The sequence below is a fragment of the Ambystoma mexicanum genome, chromosome 9 (genome assembly GCF_040938575.1).
Source record: "Ambystoma mexicanum isolate Mex_15411 chromosome 9, UKY_AmexF1_1, whole genome shotgun sequence".
In the NCBI taxonomy this organism is placed as follows: Eukaryota; Metazoa; Chordata; class Amphibia; order Caudata; family Ambystomatidae; genus Ambystoma; species Ambystoma mexicanum.
In genome coordinates this window covers 984,892,290-984,911,662 of record NC_090931.1, presented here as the reverse complement: position 1 = coordinate 984,911,662, position 19,373 = coordinate 984,892,290, and the positions used below count along the sequence as shown (strand labels likewise).

The window sequence follows — 19,373 nt, the reverse complement described above, 5'->3', positions numbered from 1 at the left end:
AAAAACAGAGGAAACATAATCCGAATCAGGCCAAAACACACGAGAGTAAAAAAAGTTTTCACTCACTCCAGGCTACAAATTAAAAAGTCCTTAAATCCAGCAAAAGAGCTGGGGTTCTCTAAGGTTGAAGGGAATTATAACTGAAATGAGAATTCTCCCCAACACAGATGGATAGGACTGGCTCTCAATCTGGACTGGACCAAACTAGAAAAGGTAGAGCCATCACAAACCAGTGATACACCAACATCTGTTTTAATATTGGCCAGCCGTACAAATTGCTCAAGTCCATCAAACATCACAGACTGGAAATAACATTTGGTTAACAGTACACCTCTGTCAGTGGCAGTTAAGATGTTATCAAAGACCATGGGGAGGGCAAAGTTTGGTTGGAATGTTCAAAACTTAAATGTATTTTCTCTTAGAAATTAAAGTCAAAGATGGGCCCGTCGTTTTATAGGATATCGCAGTCAAGGTCTGGTTTTCAAGAATAGAAAATGTAATCATTTTTAGGTTTTTTAGGAAAAGTGTCTGGAAATCTGCAAAACTCCCAAAGGCTAAAGGCTAAATTCCAGATTTTCATAACCAAAACTGTAAAATAAAAATAAGTATACACACACATCTGGAAATATTAAATTAAATCCAGTGGTTTGTCTGAAACCGACCAGATTTATTACCTCGTAAAGATCAGGACAGGTCCCAAGCAAAAATAACTTTCATGCATATTATTGGTGCTTGAATTAATTAATTCTGGACTGCATTATTTTTGAGCAGTGCAAACACACCAACTGGGTCTTCGGGCACTTGGCTACCAAAGAATACTAGGAAATTAAAGTTAAAATCCTTCATATAAAAGGATAATTTCTAAGATTTTTGTTAAGGCCATGTGATTAGATTGTTGATGAAAGGTCAGAAGAAGACTGACAGAACACAGTCTGCTCATGAAAGAGCCCTTCAGCCTGTACGTTTCAGGCATCTTTTGGTCAGGAGTGGATTGCCCAAATGAGTAAGTACAGTTCTTGTAACTTCTAGTAAGTTTACTCTTCTTTTGCATCTTCTTAGGCCAACAGCCTGGCTGCAGAGCTCTGATCTGGATTAGGTTTTGATTAGGGCTCCTATGTGGGCTATTGCTCATTAAAACATCTGGCCAGCCTTGTTCTTGTCTTGATTAGGGCAATCTTGTCCTTCAGGAAATGGTTTTAGAGTAAACATGATGTCCCTTAGCAGAAGCAAGTTTAAAGCAGCTTTTTACAGGACTTCATCAAAAGCTGTATGTAAGTGACTCACTGCAACACCTTTTCTTCCGGTTGCCCACAATAAATCTGCAGTTGGGCGCTGCCAAAGGCCTCGACATCAATAAGGGACTTGGACTGCAGAACTAACTTCTGGCACCATAGGTAAAGAACAGAGATCGGCAGACTCTGGAGGAAAACCATGTACGAGTGGCGGGGGGCCGCATGAACCAAGGCTAGGAGAAAAATTCCCTTTGGGCATACGTAATAAGGACCCACTAAGGCGAGGCGAGATCCACTTGGATGGACATAGAAAACACCCTGTGGAGGCAACATTCGCGCTGAACAAACTTGGGGCAGGGTGACACCAACCTGAAAGGAATGGACTATAGCCAGAAGGTGGAAATAAACGGCTGAAGAGGGAAGTTCCGGCAGGCATTGCCAGCCAGCACGGATTCAGTACACGAAGTACATCTAATTGACAACGCTTTGGCCCCCAGGGTGCCCTTTCTCGATCCAGCCACTCCTCTTTGTCCTCCGCTGTGGAGACTCCCACAGAAACACAGTGTGACCGACCGAAGTATGAAACTATGTATGAAAATAGAAAGAAGTTATATTTTGAACACCTAGATGACATGCATTACATATCAAATTGAACTATGTTGATATGAACTGATGTTTTTTTTGGTATCTAACAATGTATATGTCCTGATGAGGTGTACCAGATGAAACCGTATATGTCTATTGTGGTGCCCGAAACTCGAGTAGACAACACCATAGAGCCCACCTTGTGGAGTTGGGCCTCTTTGAGTCTGTGTAGAGTATATATAGGCAATTAACAACATGTTCATGATTAAGTTCCTTATGAACATTTGTCTCGTTTAACCATGTGAAAAAAGGAAAAAAAGTAAAAAAAATGTTTTAGTGTCAAATAGGCCTTTGTAATCATATAATAACATTCGAGTCCTAACAGATGGATGTTCTACTTCTAGAATAGAGCGATTAGAATTGCGACTTTTTGCACGGTATGAATGTGGATGAAAGTGGATGTGAGTAAAGGATGGGTGAAATGCGGTCACTGTTTTTTTTATATGATAGGTGTTTTTTCTAGATGTATCCTCAAAATTGTTTTTTAAAATATGAAATGTCATTGTGCTGTGTGTGGTTTCTCTATAAATGGATATTTTATAATGAATTTTGAGCAATAAATGACTACAAAGCATATATATTGTGATTTGTCTACAACACATTCCCTTTGAGTAGGGCTCCCCCTTTGGAAAGGATGTTTGTCAGCGTTCTTTACGCATAACTTCTTTCATAAATGAATGGAAGGGATGCACTTATCTGCGGATAATTGCAATTTTTGTATGACCATAGGAAAAGCAGCAATTTTAAAAAACACCACAAATCAGTGAACATTTGACTATATAGTAAGCTATTACAGTGTCGCACCTGGAATCACTTGTGTTGTGTTCTTTCTGGAAGCAAGCATTTATCAAGCTGGCCCAGCTCCACCGTGAAACAAGAATCTGATGCTGGAAAGCTCTGATCAATTATAGGCACTGGTAATTATTTTGAGAAGCTTTTCATCACATAGTTATGAACCCGCTTATGACTTACTAAGATACAAAATCAGTCATGACTTCCACGGATATACATGAAAATGTTGGGGCAGAAATTTCTGAATTAAAAAAAAAAACCGAGGCAGAAAAAGTCATCAAACTGAAAAAACGCAAAGTACACAATACGCGGTGCTCACATGGAGCACCCGGTCCCACGTTAAAAAGTAGCCACTACCCTTTATCCCTGGTACCCCACATACCTGTTCCTTCCGCCTCCTCACTTCCATAGCTCTACGCTTACTTCTCCCTGCAGCGGTTTCACAACCGCAGGGTCCTCTTTTCTCCTCGCGCCTGAAGCGGGGGACACCCCTGCAGCCCCTGAATCCCATCATACTGAACATGGGGAGCGGGGAACAATGGGATTTGGCATTTTCTTACATGCTGAATGAGGACAAAATGCACATTCAGCATTTTGTCCGACATTTTCTACTAACGACTCCCACACACAAACAGGAAGAGTTTAGCCAGAGATGCAGGGCCATGCCACCCCCCCCCCCAAATAAAGAAAACCCAGAGTTGCATCACATTATTTCCATGCATCAGTGTTGAGATGGGACGGTCCTCGCGCACTGCTACAATTACATGGAATGAACAAGCCCTTTTCTTTAGGGAAGATAGTTAGCCATAAATGTAAAAGGTTTGCACAGCCCATGAAATCCGAGCGAACCTAGATGTGGATTGCTCCCCGCGAACCCATAATTAATGGTCTAGGAAAATCCATTTAAAAAGGAGCAGCCACCAGATCTAGAACTCCCAGGGACTCATTGCTCGCAGAACCAGGATCAGAGAAGCCTTCTAATCTATGCTTATCTTTATATATGGAGCTGGCACGGTGCGTTTGAAGTACTGGACTTCTAATTTGGTCTATCAAAGACGGATAGTAATGCAATGTAAGTGGGGTGCAGACCCACGAAGAAGTGCCTCTGTGCTGGGCACTCAAATTAATGAAGGTGAACAAAAAGACCTAGGCTCAATAGCGTTCCGTGTGGGTTGCCCACCCCAACGACCACTATGTGGTCTCAAACAGTTTTGGGATATTTGTAGTGGTTTATTTTCTTTGTAGAAAAAAGTTGATAAGGTCGACAAATTTGTATCCTTTAATTTAGTCACAATGATAGGGCAGATGCTAGGTCAGACCAATGTATTTCGGACCGAACTTGTCCTTCTTCAGGGTCTAGAACTTGTCCTTCTTCAGGGTCTATATTTCTCATCTGATAACAGTCAAACAATAATATTGCAATAACCAGGTGCGTAGTAAACTGCACAAGTACATTTTCAGCATTAGTTAGTAACATCATCAAACCGTTGGACCACATGACAAACATACACGGAACACAACATATAAGAAACACAAGAAAAAATATAAGAAAAAAAGAAGAAAGAAATGTGTCTAGCAAAACATCTACTGAAATACACAGCCTCATTTCCCGTTTTCTGATTACTATTGCTGCTTAAGTCTTGTATTTCGCTTTTAGGGACTTGGACACTAGACAAATACCATAGCCTTAAAACTGCTAAAGCTACTGGTTCTCAAATGTAGTTCAGGTGAGGTGTGCTCCCATAAAATTAAAGTGTAACAAACCTAATGTACACTATCAATTACACCCATGCGCTGTGATAACCCAGTGTGGGGCGGTCCAGACCAACCAGATAAGATCACTAACCTGCAGGTAAAACACACGGATCATGTGCTGTCAAATATCTCGCTCACTCGTAATCTGTGTCAAAAGTATATCAAATATCAGTATCAAAGTGATAAAGTGGACGTATAACTAAGAAACATTCTATTCAGATCAGTATCGGATACTGCTTACACGATGTACACGATCATACGAGAGAATTAACAGAAGTTTCCTGGATCGCGCTAAGCCGCTCGAAGAAACAGCACTTGCGACACTGCGGGTTACAGATAACCATTCGGTTTGCCATGGCGAGGGCAAAAAACAAGTGCGCGCCGCGATTCTGTGTAACAGAAAAAGCAGGCGGCCATCTTGCGGAGTAATGGTGTACAGCGTATACTGTGCGGCACTGACTATTTGAGCATCATTCTATTTTACCCGTGTAAAACCCTCTTAACCTTCTTCCTAAGATTCGTGCACGCAAATGAGATAACCAGAATCGCGGTGCACACTCGTTTGTAGGGGAGTGAGCTGTCCAAGTGTGCAGGCCTGATCAGTTCTGTGTGTCAGATGGATCTTAGCCTAACAAATTACAGGGAATGCATACACTGAAGACGGGTATAAAATTCACACAATACAAAAATCACATAACATCACTTAGCCTACCATCATCAGAGAGTAGCGTAACCAAACAGGACATCACATAGCCTGCTATAACATAGCAATGCAGAACTTACCGTAGCATAGTATCATTAACATAGGATACAGAATCAAAACATACTTGCATACTGCGGTATAATAAAACCCGAAGCATAACAAACGTCACATTTTGACAAATGAGGAAATACATACAAGTTGGGCACATCAAGGCCAAATTACACAGGATCATCAGCGTTGTGTACAGGAGGGGGCAGGATGCGCTGCAAGAATGTTACAGTGTAGATGTGTGTTCGAAGTGCACAACTGCGGCTGGAAGTGTCACAGGAATGCATGTAGGGCCGAGTCTACGCAGGGACTGAATGTGTTGCTGTAAAAGCAGCAGCTCTGTGTGGCATAGGGATGTTGCTCCACAGTTCTGTGCGAGTCATTAAGACTTCACGGCATAGTTCTGGTGGCAGGTCCGGGGAGACTGTTGCGCCAAAGGTAAGTGCAATCTGTAGGAGTATAGCTGCATACAGTGTTTGACAATTAACTACACAATTAGGTGTGTATGTACAAGCGCGTTGAGAGTTTATTTCAGCACCAGAAGTCACCTTGCAGCTCATCTGAATTACATGCCCAGCTTCTGGATGGTGTCTTGCTAGAGGCCTGGCGTCATGTTGGCTGGCTGTTCAGCCGATAGGCTATGTAATGTGAAACTTGGATAGTGATCCAGTGGCGCACTCTCTGTATAGACTAGAAGCACGAGACATACAGCAGATTGTTGGTCCAAGGAGAAAGTGGCAACGTGGGCACTCTCTTAACTTAACATGCATTGGCATGAGCCTCAGGCCAGCTCAATCAAGGTGATGTTGCAAGGGGCCGTGTTAGCCCAGGAGAGGGCACAGTACATCTTCTCACACTTACTCCAAAAATCCTGGGAAGTCAGGTTTTAGAAAAAGAAAAGTTGGATGGAATTAAGGGCACTCTTAAATGATGGTGGAGCTGTGGCTTCTATGGAAGCAATGGTATTAACTGGGCTGCCTGGGTGTTCGAGGCCAGTTAGGAACTTAAAGGGGGTGGCTATTGAGGTGTGGAGGTTGGATGCATTTTCAGCTCAGGCTGTGCATGATCTGCATTACCCAGCTGCTCCCACACTTTGGATTCTGCTGTTAAGAGAGTGCACCAGGGTGATCTTGATTGCCACAGGAGTGTAGAGTCGGCATTCCATAAAAAGGACAAAAGAAAGAGTAAGCAGCTTTAATATCCACATGAAGTACTGCAAAACAAAGATGACACTGGCCAATGCATGTTCCCATGTAAATTAGGTGGGTTTGATGTGGCTTCAGACATGTAGGGCAGGGGAGATGGAAATACATAAGACAATATTTAAGATCAGAGGAGAAAAGAGGGAGGGTGGACAAACCTATTATGCCTTGTGAATATTCAGAGCAGAGGTCAGCCCATTCAGAGAGGAAAAGGGAGGTGGGTGTCTGGAGGCCAGTAGATGGTAGCAATGGTCAGGGTGGAGGAGGGAGATATGACCAACTTGCAAACCAGGCTTTCAAAAGAGGAATAGGTCTGGGTAGGTAAGATGGAAGCAAGAACCCACTCAGGGAAGATGAAAGCAACCCCTCTGCCAGTGCAGTGGGGTCGAGGCTTGGAGAATCTTAAAGCAGTCAGGGAGGAGGGAGTCAAAGGCAGTGACTGAGCTGGCATTGAACCAAGTCTTGGTAAGGGTGAGACTGTGGAGGTCAATTTCTTCAAGACGGAGATATATGTCAGATGAGTGCTTGTTGGCTGAGCGGGCGTGAAGAGTGGCCAGGTGGAGGTGGTCAGCGCTTTTGAAGGTTTTCTGAGCTGGGGTACAGGGGCGTGGTACACCATTCAGAGGAGGCAGAGTATGAGTAGGAGGGGGAGCTACAGGCCAAGGAAGGTAATGAGAGCAGGCAAGATGCGGTCAAAGAGAAGGAGGTTGGGTTGTGGACCCTGAATCAGAATGGTGCCAGTGTGATGGACATTAAAGCAACGAGAGGATGCAAAGCCAGCAACGCGGACTTCCCACTTGGTGCCACCGTTAATAGAGGAGCGTGAGGATGGAGAGAGAGTAGAGATGAGATGGGGAGACCAGAGATCAGGAGAAGGGACTGAGAAAAGGATATCAGTGAAAACCGAGGAAGCACAGACATACGTGTCTGCAATGGGAAGTGTAGTAGTTTGAGAACATAGAGAGGAAAGAGCCATAGTAGGGCAGAGGTTAAACTCACAAAATGAGGGAGGAATGGAAGCATTGCACAGTTCTGGCTAAACTCACTAGGGGGCCCAATAGATTGAATAAGGGTAGAATAAGTGAAACCCAGCAGGAATAAAATTACAATGGGAGAGTGGCACATAGATTTTACTATACACACATAGTATGGATTTTTAAAAATTGAGGCATAGAATAAGGTGTAGAATTCTGGCTCTCCGGGCCCTGCTCGGCCCATCCAGGCAAAGACAGGAGCCTGACTTGGTGGGCCTTTATTGAGTGGGCTGGCTTGCGCCTTCGGTGCTCCAAATTGGAGGAAGTAACCAGGTACTGTCCAATCACAGAGGTAGCAGAGTCAGATGTTCAACACTTGTGTATAGGCGCGTTATAAATGCCAGACCATATCATTCCATTCACCACAAGGAGGGAGCAGCCAATTTTAGATGGACTAATGCTAAAGAGAACAAAAGCAAATCGGTGCTGATTTAAAGAGGCAGCTTTAAAGTAACAGGATTTAAGAATTCAGGAGAGGGTCACAGGGCTCCAGAATGGCTTCCTAGCAAAAGTTGAAGGAGTAGGGTGCTCAATTCACGCTGTGCACATTTTGAAATAAAATATTCTGATTTTCGTAGAAACTGATGGAGACTCAAGGGCTCAGATTTCTCTGGGGATGCTGTTCCACAGCTTTGGGCCATATACAGTAAAATTGCCCGTCTTGCCTTGTGACTCAGCGAGATCGAGGAATTTGCAATGAGAATAAGCCCCCCGACCATAGCACCCTAGATGGTTGGTGCCAACAAAGTTTATCCGCTAAATATGATGGAGCAAGACCCTTTAAGCTCTTAAAAATCAGGCAAGCCACCTTGAAGTTAATTCCATCATCCACTGCCAGCCAGCGGAGGGGTTTGGCAGTGAGCAAGACATTTCCTTAGGCAGGGAACAATTGTAATTGTGAAGATTGGATTACAATAGGGGTGGGGTAATGGCATTTAGGAGAGTGTGGGGTGGGTCATGCCAAAATGAATGAGTGAAACCCCATAAGGGGGAAGTCATTTTCTCTCATTTCACAAGCATCAACAAGGACCCTGCTTTTTTTTTAGAAAAATTCTAGAATTAGGTTATTGAAGATGATGTAAAAGTCAACTCCATACAGTAATCAAACAGTGGATGGACCATAATTGGCAGAGTCTAAATACAACTGAAACAAACAAGGCTGTCTAGAACAAAATGCAATCCAAAAAACCTAGGGAAGCCTCATTTTAAGATTGTAAACCGAGACCCCTAATTTTTGTATTCCTCTTCTGGATATGACCGCACACATTCACTTATTAGCTCAAAAACATATCTTTGCTTACTCAGGAAAATGCAGTCTTTTCTTACACAAGTACATTTAAGTCACATTGCCAGAGTCCTAGTACGTTAAAAACTGGACCACTGCCATTCATTATGGGTTGGATGTTCAGTAACAAACTCCAATTGCTACAAAGTCAAGCTGGCTTCCAGTTACTACACACATTTTATTCAATTGTGCAGTCCTCATCCATAAGTGCCTTTATAGTCGGGCTCCTCTGTATTTAGGTTATCCAGTTTCCAATGCTTGTTTGCTCACTGTACTAGTGTGAGGTCAATCCTTTGCAGTGCTAAGTGCCATTTTTGGGAATTCACTTGCATATGTGCTTTGCTTTAATGAAAATGTATCCATTTTTAACACACATTTAAAGACCTTGCTAATCTAGCAGTTGTATGTTTTTTCACAGTACTTCATAAGCCTTGAGGTTATGTTCGGTATCCAGTGATTATAACGAGAACACTTACAAAGAGATAAGTCATAGCGAAAACTATAATAACGAAAAACAATGACTTAAAATATATATTGGGGTGGGCAAGGGAAGGGTTAGAAGCATAGGGAAATGGGAGGTTTGGGGAACCCCCCCAAATAAAATACAATTTTAAAAACATTTTTTTGTTATTATAGTTTTGTTATGACCTACCTCTCTGTAAATGATATCGTTGAAATCACGTAGAACCGGTATGTTCTACTATCCGTTTTACACTTCAATGCACTGACACTTACGGTCCCTTAGAGCAAGGGTCTGCAACCTTTGGCTCTCCAGACGCTTCGGACTACAATTCCCATGATATCTGGCTATTGGCTATGCTGGTTAGGGATGATGGGAGCATTAGTCCAGAACTTAAGAGCCGAAACGTTGCCGACCCCTGCCTTGGAGCTTTAGAAACGACAGTCAACATAACAATTGACGCAACACCAACGTTTTCAACCAGTTGATGATTTGCAGCTTCTGCTTGGTGGGAGAGGACTGGTCAAATGTGCATAATGTTGTGCCTCTACCGTCTGGTGTCCCACCATGAGACTGGAGATAGTCTTGTAAGGAAGCCGTAAAACACTGAAGTTCAAGAAGTGTAAACGTTAGTGAAATACTTCGATCCTGCAGAGAATTTTCACAGATTGTCTCTTCCTCATAAATAAATGACTAATGCCTCGACATGCAAGCTCATCTGGGGTCAACTCAGCTTTTATCTGACTGCACACCTACATTAAACATAGCTGGGGTACCCGGCATTGCCAGTGCCCTGATCGAGTGGTGTCTCATTTGCCCTGGACAAAACTGCTCTTGTCCTATGGTTGGCAAGTTATGCGGCCGTTTGTTGCTGTGTTTCAGAAGCTCTTGATATTGATTTTCGCTTTGCATCAGATGGAGCTTTTCCAAGTGAGGTTTGTTTTTTTGTGCAGCATGTTTCAGTCACTTAATAGCTTCAGGACATTTGAGAAAATGTCCAAGAAAGATTGATTGCACTCTCTTCTCATGAATGAAAGTAAACTGTAACCTTGCCATTTCCCATATTTGGAGTGGCGTGATAAAAACAAAAGTATTTTTTATTCCCTTTAAAAATGCTTTAATAAACACTTTCAAACTGTATACAGTAGTAATACATTTTAAAGGAATAACCAACATGCCTCCTTCTAGTACCTACAGTAGTGAAACGGGACAGCATCAGTAAATGAGGGTGTCTGCGAAGTACACTTTTTACATCCAAAGACTGCAATCTTACCACAGACAAATGAGGAATCCATGCATAATCTGGTAGCAGTGGGCTCAACGGTGTGGATTTGTATAGCCGGACAAATACAGACAGACATTCAGCTTTACATATAAAGATTAATTCTCATACTAATCGGTTAAAGTTAATCTGGTGACGACATCACGTTTACATTCACCCGTGTCCACAAACCTTGCTGACCCAATAGACAAAACAAATTAAGAAGAAAAAAAAATGAATAACCTTACCCATCGCTGTTGAGGTCTACTACTGCCACGTCATACCCAAATGAGGAGGCCAGACCCTCCCCTTCAAATATATGCTCAGCTGAAAGTGATCGATGAGTCGCTGTGTCTTTCTTGAAAAGTACAACTGCTCCACTGTGGTTCGATCTTGGTGCGCCAGAAACAAACGTCATCTCATTCTGTGAAGTGATACCTTTACCAGTGTCCAAGGAGAAACCTGCAGAATGGCAATACCATGGCATCTTAATATCGGATTAAGAACTCTATTACTCCTTGGTCATTGATACACATCAACTCATAAATCCATTAATTGTCCCACAATTTGCATTTTTCATTCTTAAGTATCAGTCCTAAGCTACAGACTTTGGTAACATATGAGATAATAAACATAAGAGGACGAATACGTTTTTCCATAGCGGTTTTCTAAAATGCCAATTTATAGTGATGTACTTATGGTTGAGTGAAATCAAATTTAGGGTTTTTAAACTGTATACATGCGATTGTCAATATATTTGCCCTTCCTATAACGACCATCTTCTCTGCTGGCCTTGTATTAGGTTCCCCCATTTCCCCAATTCTCCATTAACTAAGACAAGGTACAGGTCCAGAGACCCTAGCTGTCCTTTAGATATTCTAGTCTGCCTGTCACTGAATCAAGGTGGAGGTTATTTGTTCATTGCTTGAAAATGTAATCCAGTGTTGGAAGTGATCCAGAATTAGGTAGTGTCTGGTAGAAAATTAAACAGTGACCAGAGACTGTGGAACAGATTCAAATTGGGGTGATGCCCAACTAGAACACCTTGTTAATGGAGCCTTGGGGTTATCCACAGACTTTATGGTGCACATTACTGTACAGTTATGTTTTATACCTGTATCGCTAGTCTGATCCCCCCTCACTTGTCTCTCTACAACGCCTGGTCAATGTATCTGCCACTGCTACTCTTCTACTGCTGTAAGGTACCCAGATAGCGGAATGCCCAGTCATCCATACATTCTAGTGTACAGAGCCTCTTGTTAAAGTTCTCTTATGTGTTCAAAATAAACACAAATACACCATTCACTGGGGACAGCAACAATACAAATTAAACCAATGACTAGATTTGCATGTCACAGTCATACGTGCAGTTCAAGCAACATGCAACAATGGAACACTTTAGCTGTAAAATATGTGAACATGCCGTGGACAGCAGCCATGAGGAACATGAAAATATAGCGAGTCGTATTACTGAAATAAATATTTAATACTCAAATATGGGGGGATTTAGAATAAATAATCTCTGTAAGCATAAAGCACGTCTATTTAAAGTGCTTTATGGGATAGATGATCAACATCCACTTTTAGCAATTCTTTTCAAAATCGGTCTCGGACCAAGCAAGCCAGAGTCAAAACAGACAGGTTTTCTTCCTGGAGGTTCCCAAGACTGTACGAGCCTTTAACTGGTGCATTGGCCAGAGGTGCCATTTGAAACCTGGTCATGTGCTAGACGTCACACTTTAGTGGTAAGCACGTGACCGGCACTGAAATCAGGAAGTGACTATTATACTTTCAATCGTCCCCACTGCCGCTTAAACTGTATAAAACAAATACATTTAAAAAAATGTTTCAGTGAAGTCTTTTTAAAATGCAACTAATGCAGGAGTAGATGGCGGATCACAGAGTAACGCAGGTCTTCGATACTTCTTAATGAGGGGAAATAACATGGCAGAATGCTGAAGTATGGGAAAATGATGACGGGGATAAGGCATGACCGGCTGGGGGGACATGGTCACAAACCTAGGTAGCTATTCATCCCGACACGTGAGGAAGAGTTCTGCACTCTTCCATTGGGAGGCTTGGTCTTATATAAAAACTGATCGTGAGCAGTAGTGGAGACAGTGGTCAAAAAAAGGAGACCTAGTTATACGCCGAAGGGGAAAAGACATAACATCGCACATTAATCACGAGATACACTTTGCTGGCATAACAGAAGACACAACTCAGCATTTTGTTATTTTTATTTAAAAGGGTGCTGTTCATTTACTCTCCTGAAACACCACACACCATCAAAAGCTTTTCTTCACAATAGCTGAGCATTCGATCGAACTGTTGATGACCATACGCAGTTTCCTGCCGAAGAACATAACATGTTTGGATCTAGGGTGGCTTTAGGGAGCGTTTGCATCTTTCTCCAGAGATCTGAAAATGGAAGCAGCAATACAAGCCTAAGGATCCCCAATCATTGTCTTTGATAATATTTCACATCCCCCCCTTCCTCTCCGGACAATATCACTCCCCTCAGAATATGCAATGCAAAATGTCTGCTCAACCGGCTGTCCACCCACCAAGTTGCGCAGAAAACTTGGCTGAGGAACAGAGGCAAAAAGGAGTCCCAGAAGGACTTTTATAAACCCCGATATATATAGCTTGGGATGATCCATCCACACTTGGTTTGCAGGGCTTCCCTCTATATGCCCAAATCTAGCAGCAAAGTCAACTGTCAAGAGGGGAGCAGGGTGGTAAAAGGTGCAAGCAACATGCATTAAAAACACACAATAAGGGGGTGTCCACATGGTATACATCAAACCACACCCTTCATATAGATTTAGAAGGAATGGAAATGCATTATGTTCGAGGAGTTCAGGATACACGCATTTAGGGTAGGGACCTCTGCAAGAGTCACTAAATGTTCGAGAAACAGTTCACAAATACAGTGTTGGCTAGATTCAGTGTCAACCAACTGAATAAACCTAAAAAGAAAGCTAGTATTTATTGTGATAAGGAGCTACTAAACTGGAGTCAGAGCAGATCTCTGTGGTGTTTCACTTGAACCTAATGGTTTCCTCTGGCAGCCTGTATACAGAGCTGTCCAAGTTAGGTACAGCTGTGTAGGTGACCGCCACCAGTGCCAAGGCTGATGACAAGAACACTGGGCGAAGTTGCTGGAGTCAAGAAAGATCCAACAGGTGCTTGGGGAATTGGTGCAGCAACTCGGGAAGCGGTGACTGAAGCTTTATGACAATGGTCCAGTAGGGGGATAGGCTCGTCTGACATAGAAGTTGGGGGTCGGGGCTGGGGAGCAATAGCAGTTTTTTTTTCTTTCTTCAGGAAGGAACTTTGTGCAAGCCAGCAGAATGTCACACTTGTGAAAAAGCATTTAACTTTTTATGCAGTCTCCATATTGCATAATTTTGCTATAAGGAATGGTTCACAAACTCCTTTGTGTCATAAAGCAGAGTATATACAGGTTGGTAGGTTTTCCCGATAAAAATGGAGATGGAAATATTACGATATATGCACATAGGATGCCAATCTACATGCAGCCATTTGCAATAGACCTGTTGCTCCATTTTACGGTTCTAGGGCCTCATTACGACCCTGGCACTAAGTGGTTAACGGCGCTGTAAAAGGCTGCGGCGCCGTTATCCACTTAGCGCCTTACTACGAGGTCCCTTTGCAGGACCCGACCTGAACGGCTGGTCTAGACCAGCCGTTAAAGTAGGGACCCGCAAAGGGACTCTCGAGGTAAGTACGGTACCGCAATTTGCAGTACCGTACTTAACGCCTTCCCCAGTCCCATTGAGCCCTATGGGGCAAAAATGGGAATGGGGAAGGGCCAATGTTCAATGGGGAATTAGCGCCCCGCCAACCTTGGAATGGGGTGGTAATTCCCCATTGAACATTGGCGGACTCATTACGATACCGGCACCAACCATGGTGCTAATAGCGCCATGGTTTAGCGCCAGTATCGTAATGAGGGCCCTAGTCTTCTTTTTATATTTCCCAATGTGGCCAGGGTTCGATGTCAATTGCACATCTCATGACTCAGGCTAAATGTGCATAGCATTTACCCTATGCCACAACTCCGGCAGGCTCCTGGGAACTAGTGTGCAGTCTACAACATTTACTGCAACGCCTAGATGGATCCTTAAAGTATTTGGGAACCCATTACACACATGCTATCCATTTCAGCCATGGATCATCCATTCGCGCAGCACATGCAGCCTTCACTCCAGTTCTTCCTACACATGAAAGGCATTGCTGCAAGAGTCGCTGCAGTTGCAAAGGCCTAGCTGCAATTTCCCTGGCCATTCCTCAATTCTCAGAAGCTGTGCGATGGGCCTTCCCAGCGTGTGCCACTACTCTGTGTAGGGCAGGCCAAATGATAGTACAGTGCTGCATACCCCGGGCTTATTCCCTGGTTACCTAGGTGCACACCTCAATTTATTTTAATAAGTTTAATGGATTTTAATGGGGTGTAAGGGAGATTAACCAACCCTGACACTGGGTGGTATATACAATGCAAACCAACAGATGTCCACAACCCAGGGCTTACCAGGCGGCTCTGAAAGTGTAAACAGGTGTGAACATTCATCGCTTCCCAGGCCTACCTAAGTAACTGTTAGCGGACACCGGAATTAGATTCTCATTTCTGGCCTTTTCACCGCCTGTTTCGTATGGTCCGTCCTCCTGAAAGTCCCCGTCCTCAGTGAGGAGCATGTTATCCAGAGTGGCATTCTTTTGCTCTGCACGGACCACCCCTGAGGGAATGAAAATGGAAATGAAGTAAAACAAAAAAACAACAAAGGAAGGAAATGAAATTCGAATGATCAACGTGAATGAAAGACATTTAAATGGGTCTCCAACTGGAGTAGGTGCCTCCCCAGCCATTAACATTATTAATACCCTATGAAAATGCAAACAAAAACAATTTGAAAAACATGGGTTTGCAAAATAGAAGTGGAGGTTATCTCAGGACAATATAGGATTCAGATACGAGAACATAAATGTAGCATCTCGCCACGCCCCTCCAACCCCTCTGCTTGGTGTGGGCTGTGGCTGAGAAGGCATGGAGAACAATACGTCCCGGCAACGCACCCCAGAGCGCATGAACTAGCAGAAAAATCACCAAGTAGATGCTGGGAAGATTTTATAGTGTCCCGAGTCCGCATCCCCTTTATCCTGGCTTGAAATTTCTCTGAAATGGCAAGAAATGCCCACAAACAAGGCCTACACTGGGGCGTTCCTGCAAGGAGAACCTTTTTGGCAAGGCTCTCTTCAATGGTTCCCATCGTATGGTTTTGAAACGGGTGAAGTGAACGATGTAACAGACACAAAACAGGTATGATGTCTCCATGTTGCGAATCACAGTGCAGCAAAATGAGCACTAACTTGGGTGGGGACTATTTAAAGCCACAGTAATAACATTTTCCCATTTTTCATTCAAAAGTATTTCTATTTTGGATAATCCCGAAAGAAACGGCTCACAACCAGTTTTTCTACCACCATCTGGAGAAGTTTGCATTCAAGCTTAAGCCAGCCTGCCATGCGTACAGTGATTGGCCAGTGGCAGGACAGACAGGGAAGATCACGGCCCCCACAGCAGTGTCAAAGGTTTGGTCTACGGGTCTCATTCCCATACAGTGTATACACTCGCATTTTCCACCCCCAAACCATTTGCAAAATGTCAGGCTGCACCCACTTGGCAGCACGGAGCAGATATGTTCAATTACTGTTCAGTTTCCAATTACGCCACCTTCACTTCACCTTACCAGTTCCATCTCCTTTTGTGTTTCAAAGCCTACTCCTTGGTCCTATTGGCCCAATTTCCTGTTCTTCAGCTGGTCTTAGTCACTAAATGTTCCAGGTCATTTATTTCAGTAGAACACAATGTTCTCTCCCTTCATATCCTTCCCCCCTCCCCTATGCTGCAATCATGCAGTGGTACTCATTGAGCTACCTCCACTTTGTCGGCTTGTCCTGCAGGGTGAACTTCCCACTTATTACACTGTGCACCAGATTTCAAGTTCAAACCCTCGAACCTCTTTCTAACCTCCTTCATAAAAACTCTCCTCCCCTCGCAACACCCCACCCCCAAATTTCCTTGCCCATAAAACTGCAGTAGACCAGTGAGGAGTATGAGTGTGTGGCAGTCCTTTGATTTACTTTTAAAAGTAGAGCAGTTTGACCTGAGCACTCAATTACCTGGTACCCAGTTTTCTCGTTGTGTACATCTAGTGTACAATTGGAGTATAAAGTAGACAAACTACAATTTGCATCTCACAGACAGAGTTGTGATATGCTACTGTGTGTAGAAGCTACTTGTTCCACAAAGAGAACTTTCTGGACGAGATCCGATGCCCAAGAAAACTTCATTAACCTGCCACAAAAATGGTTTTATAATCCCCGACATATCATTTCAATGAAACGTGCAATGCTCCAAATAACATTCATTTTGCAGGATCTAGGGTACCAACCCGCCACTTACCATGTCACAGGAGACTTTTCTGTGGCCATTATTAAAAGGCAGGTTCCAGCATTATCAGCCAGTCTGCATCCATGTTCTCTTTTGGTTGGTCTTGTTCTGCGTTGTCGCTAAACTGCACACTTAGTGTAAAGGGGGTTGGGGGGCTTATGTGATGTAGGTTGCATGAACAGGCTATAACCAAAGTGGGGACTTAGTTACTGTCTAGCCACAAGTTATATGTGGCATCACATGTCGTCGCCCGCCCCCACCTCCCCTGCAATTCAGCGTATGCATTTTTGGTTGACTGAGGGGGCATCTATAATGACGCAAGCATGCCAGGAGAGCCCAGAATAATCCTTATTGGCCTGGACCATCTCTAGGGCGTCTGGACATGCTGCACATGCCGCAGCAATGGCAGTCATGAAGCGAACGACTAAAGTAATGCTGGAGATCATACGCGGGCCTTTCAAGAGAAAACCAAATAGAATTACAGAGAACCCAATCAGACCTGAACATCCAAGCTCTTTTATGCTTTCTTAAAACTTGCCAGACTACATGAAAAAAAACCTAAAGATTCTTAATGGGATATCCTTGAAGAATTGCGGGGAAGGCTTACCTTTCCAATTATACGACCCTGGCGCTCCAAACACAATGTAATGAAAATCTTTAGTGAATGTGGCCGCTACACCTTGTTGACAAGACCCGAACTGCTCATTCGTCATCAGTCGGCCACTGCAGAAATTCCAATCGTCCCCTTCCACCATATCGTCGTCCAACGTGATGGTCAGCTCCTGACTCAGCACAAAGCATTTCCCGATGATGTAACGGGACTCCATTTCCGTGTTCACGTTCTCTCTCCTTTCGTATCGGTGTGCACAGGTCTGCAAAACAAATGGATTTAGGCTTTTCAATGTCTCACTCATTCATAGCATAATGTAGGTCCGTTGCAAAACGGATTTTCTCGAACAATGGGAGGTGGGTTGGTAAGGGAAAGTAGATCTTAGAAATGCAAAAGGAAACTGGGTTTCTGCCCCAAACTTAAAAACACCTCGTTCAACAGACCCTAAAACCAAAAACAAAGCCTTCCACACACCATGCAACCGCACTACTTTTACAGTTATATTTCTGCATTTTAAAGGCCAAGCACACACACACACACACAAGAAAAAAAATTATATACACACATTTATTTCGGCCAATTTTCTGTGGCCTTAAAGAAAATGCAGACATATCACATTGTGGGAGTTGGTTTCACCCCCGCACGCCTCCAATCTCCCGGGAAGACGATCCAGATCTCACCCCGAACCCTCCCTTTCACCCCCCACCACCTCCATTCCCCACCCAACACATTCCCCCTCACCCTCCACCACTGCAGACACGCAAACACACTGACATTTACCCACTCCCCTGACTCCTCTTTTCCCCACCACAAATATTCCCCACTCTCTCCCACACACACAAAACATACTTACCTCTTACTCCCGCAGCTCCAATTGCTGGCTGCGCCAGTCAGCCCCTGGGCACACTTGCATGCAGGAGAAGAGTGCAATGGATTTAGAAAGCCCGCTCCAAGCGGTCTTTCTAAACCCATGTTTTTTTCGCATTAAAAAAAGGACATTTACTCAGATGTGACGTAAGCTTCGTTTCATCATGTTAAATGACAGTATGGTTTTCCCACCAAGCCAAAATTCGAAGTTCCCATATAGCACTTGTTCTGGTAACAACCAACTTTGCTTTACAAAAAGGAAATGTTTGCTCTTGAAGGAGGCCCTTGGATAAGGAGGCAAGAAGGAACGAGTTCACCTTTCGCTCCGGACCACTAACTCACTAACTAACTTTTTGCATAGCGCCATTGTTCCCTATATTCTATATACTTCCCTCATTCCCGCTATGAAGCCTAACACTCCTCTTACTGTTGTAGAGACTCATAAAATATAAGGGGAGAATGTCCTTCATTATGTTTCCTTCCTGTGTGCTAATCCCATGTATGATGTCATGGAGTGTTGGTGAGTGAGTTCTTGTTTGGGAGTATCTGAGGGTTCTAATGTTGTCAGTTGGAGAAGTAGCTGGAGGAGAGGAATCTCTATTTGTTGGGGGTCTTCTCCCTCTGTATAAATCATATTAAACCTTTAATATATCCTACCTGACTGCGCCTGCATCATCATAACAATGGCGACGAGGATGGGATGTGTTGGCCACAGCAGGTAGGCGAAAGGAGACCCCCAGCAGCCAGCCAGCCGAGCCTGTTTTACTCCTGGAGGTCGGCGAAAGGCCCCGTCCGGGCGAAAAGGAGTGGCGCTCTCACCACTGACAGCAGAAGCTGCGGTTCGCCGTGGGCTGCTCCGCATCACGGTGCGTCGAGCGGCCCCAGCGCGGACGACAGGAAGACGTCGTGGGCCCCTGGCGTGGAGTGGGACGGTCGGTCCACCACCGACAGCAGAAGCCGCGGTTCGCCGTGGGCTGCTCCGCATCACTGTGCGTTGAGCG

At 43.9% G+C, this 19,373-nt stretch overlaps 1 protein-coding gene across 3 annotated transcripts in view; it reads right to left on the bottom strand.

Annotated features, from left to right (window-relative positions):
- Positions 1-19,373, bottom strand: part of ITGA6 (integrin subunit alpha 6) — a 328,225-nt gene that overhangs the window by 138,589 nt on the left and 170,263 nt on the right. For 2 of the 3 annotated variants that reach the window (XM_069616220.1, XM_069616221.1), the window contains exons 4-6: positions 17,503-17,767; positions 15,031-15,180; positions 10,666-10,879 (exon numbers count right to left, since the gene is read on the bottom strand). In XM_069616220.1, coding sequence (XP_069472321.1) covers positions 10,666-10,879; positions 15,031-15,180; positions 17,503-17,767 — 629 coding nt within the window. Of the gene's footprint in view, positions 1-10,665; positions 10,880-12,436; positions 12,557-15,030; positions 15,181-17,502; positions 17,768-19,373 lie in introns of all 3 variants that reach the window. The other variant, XM_069616222.1, reaches the window with a different exon arrangement.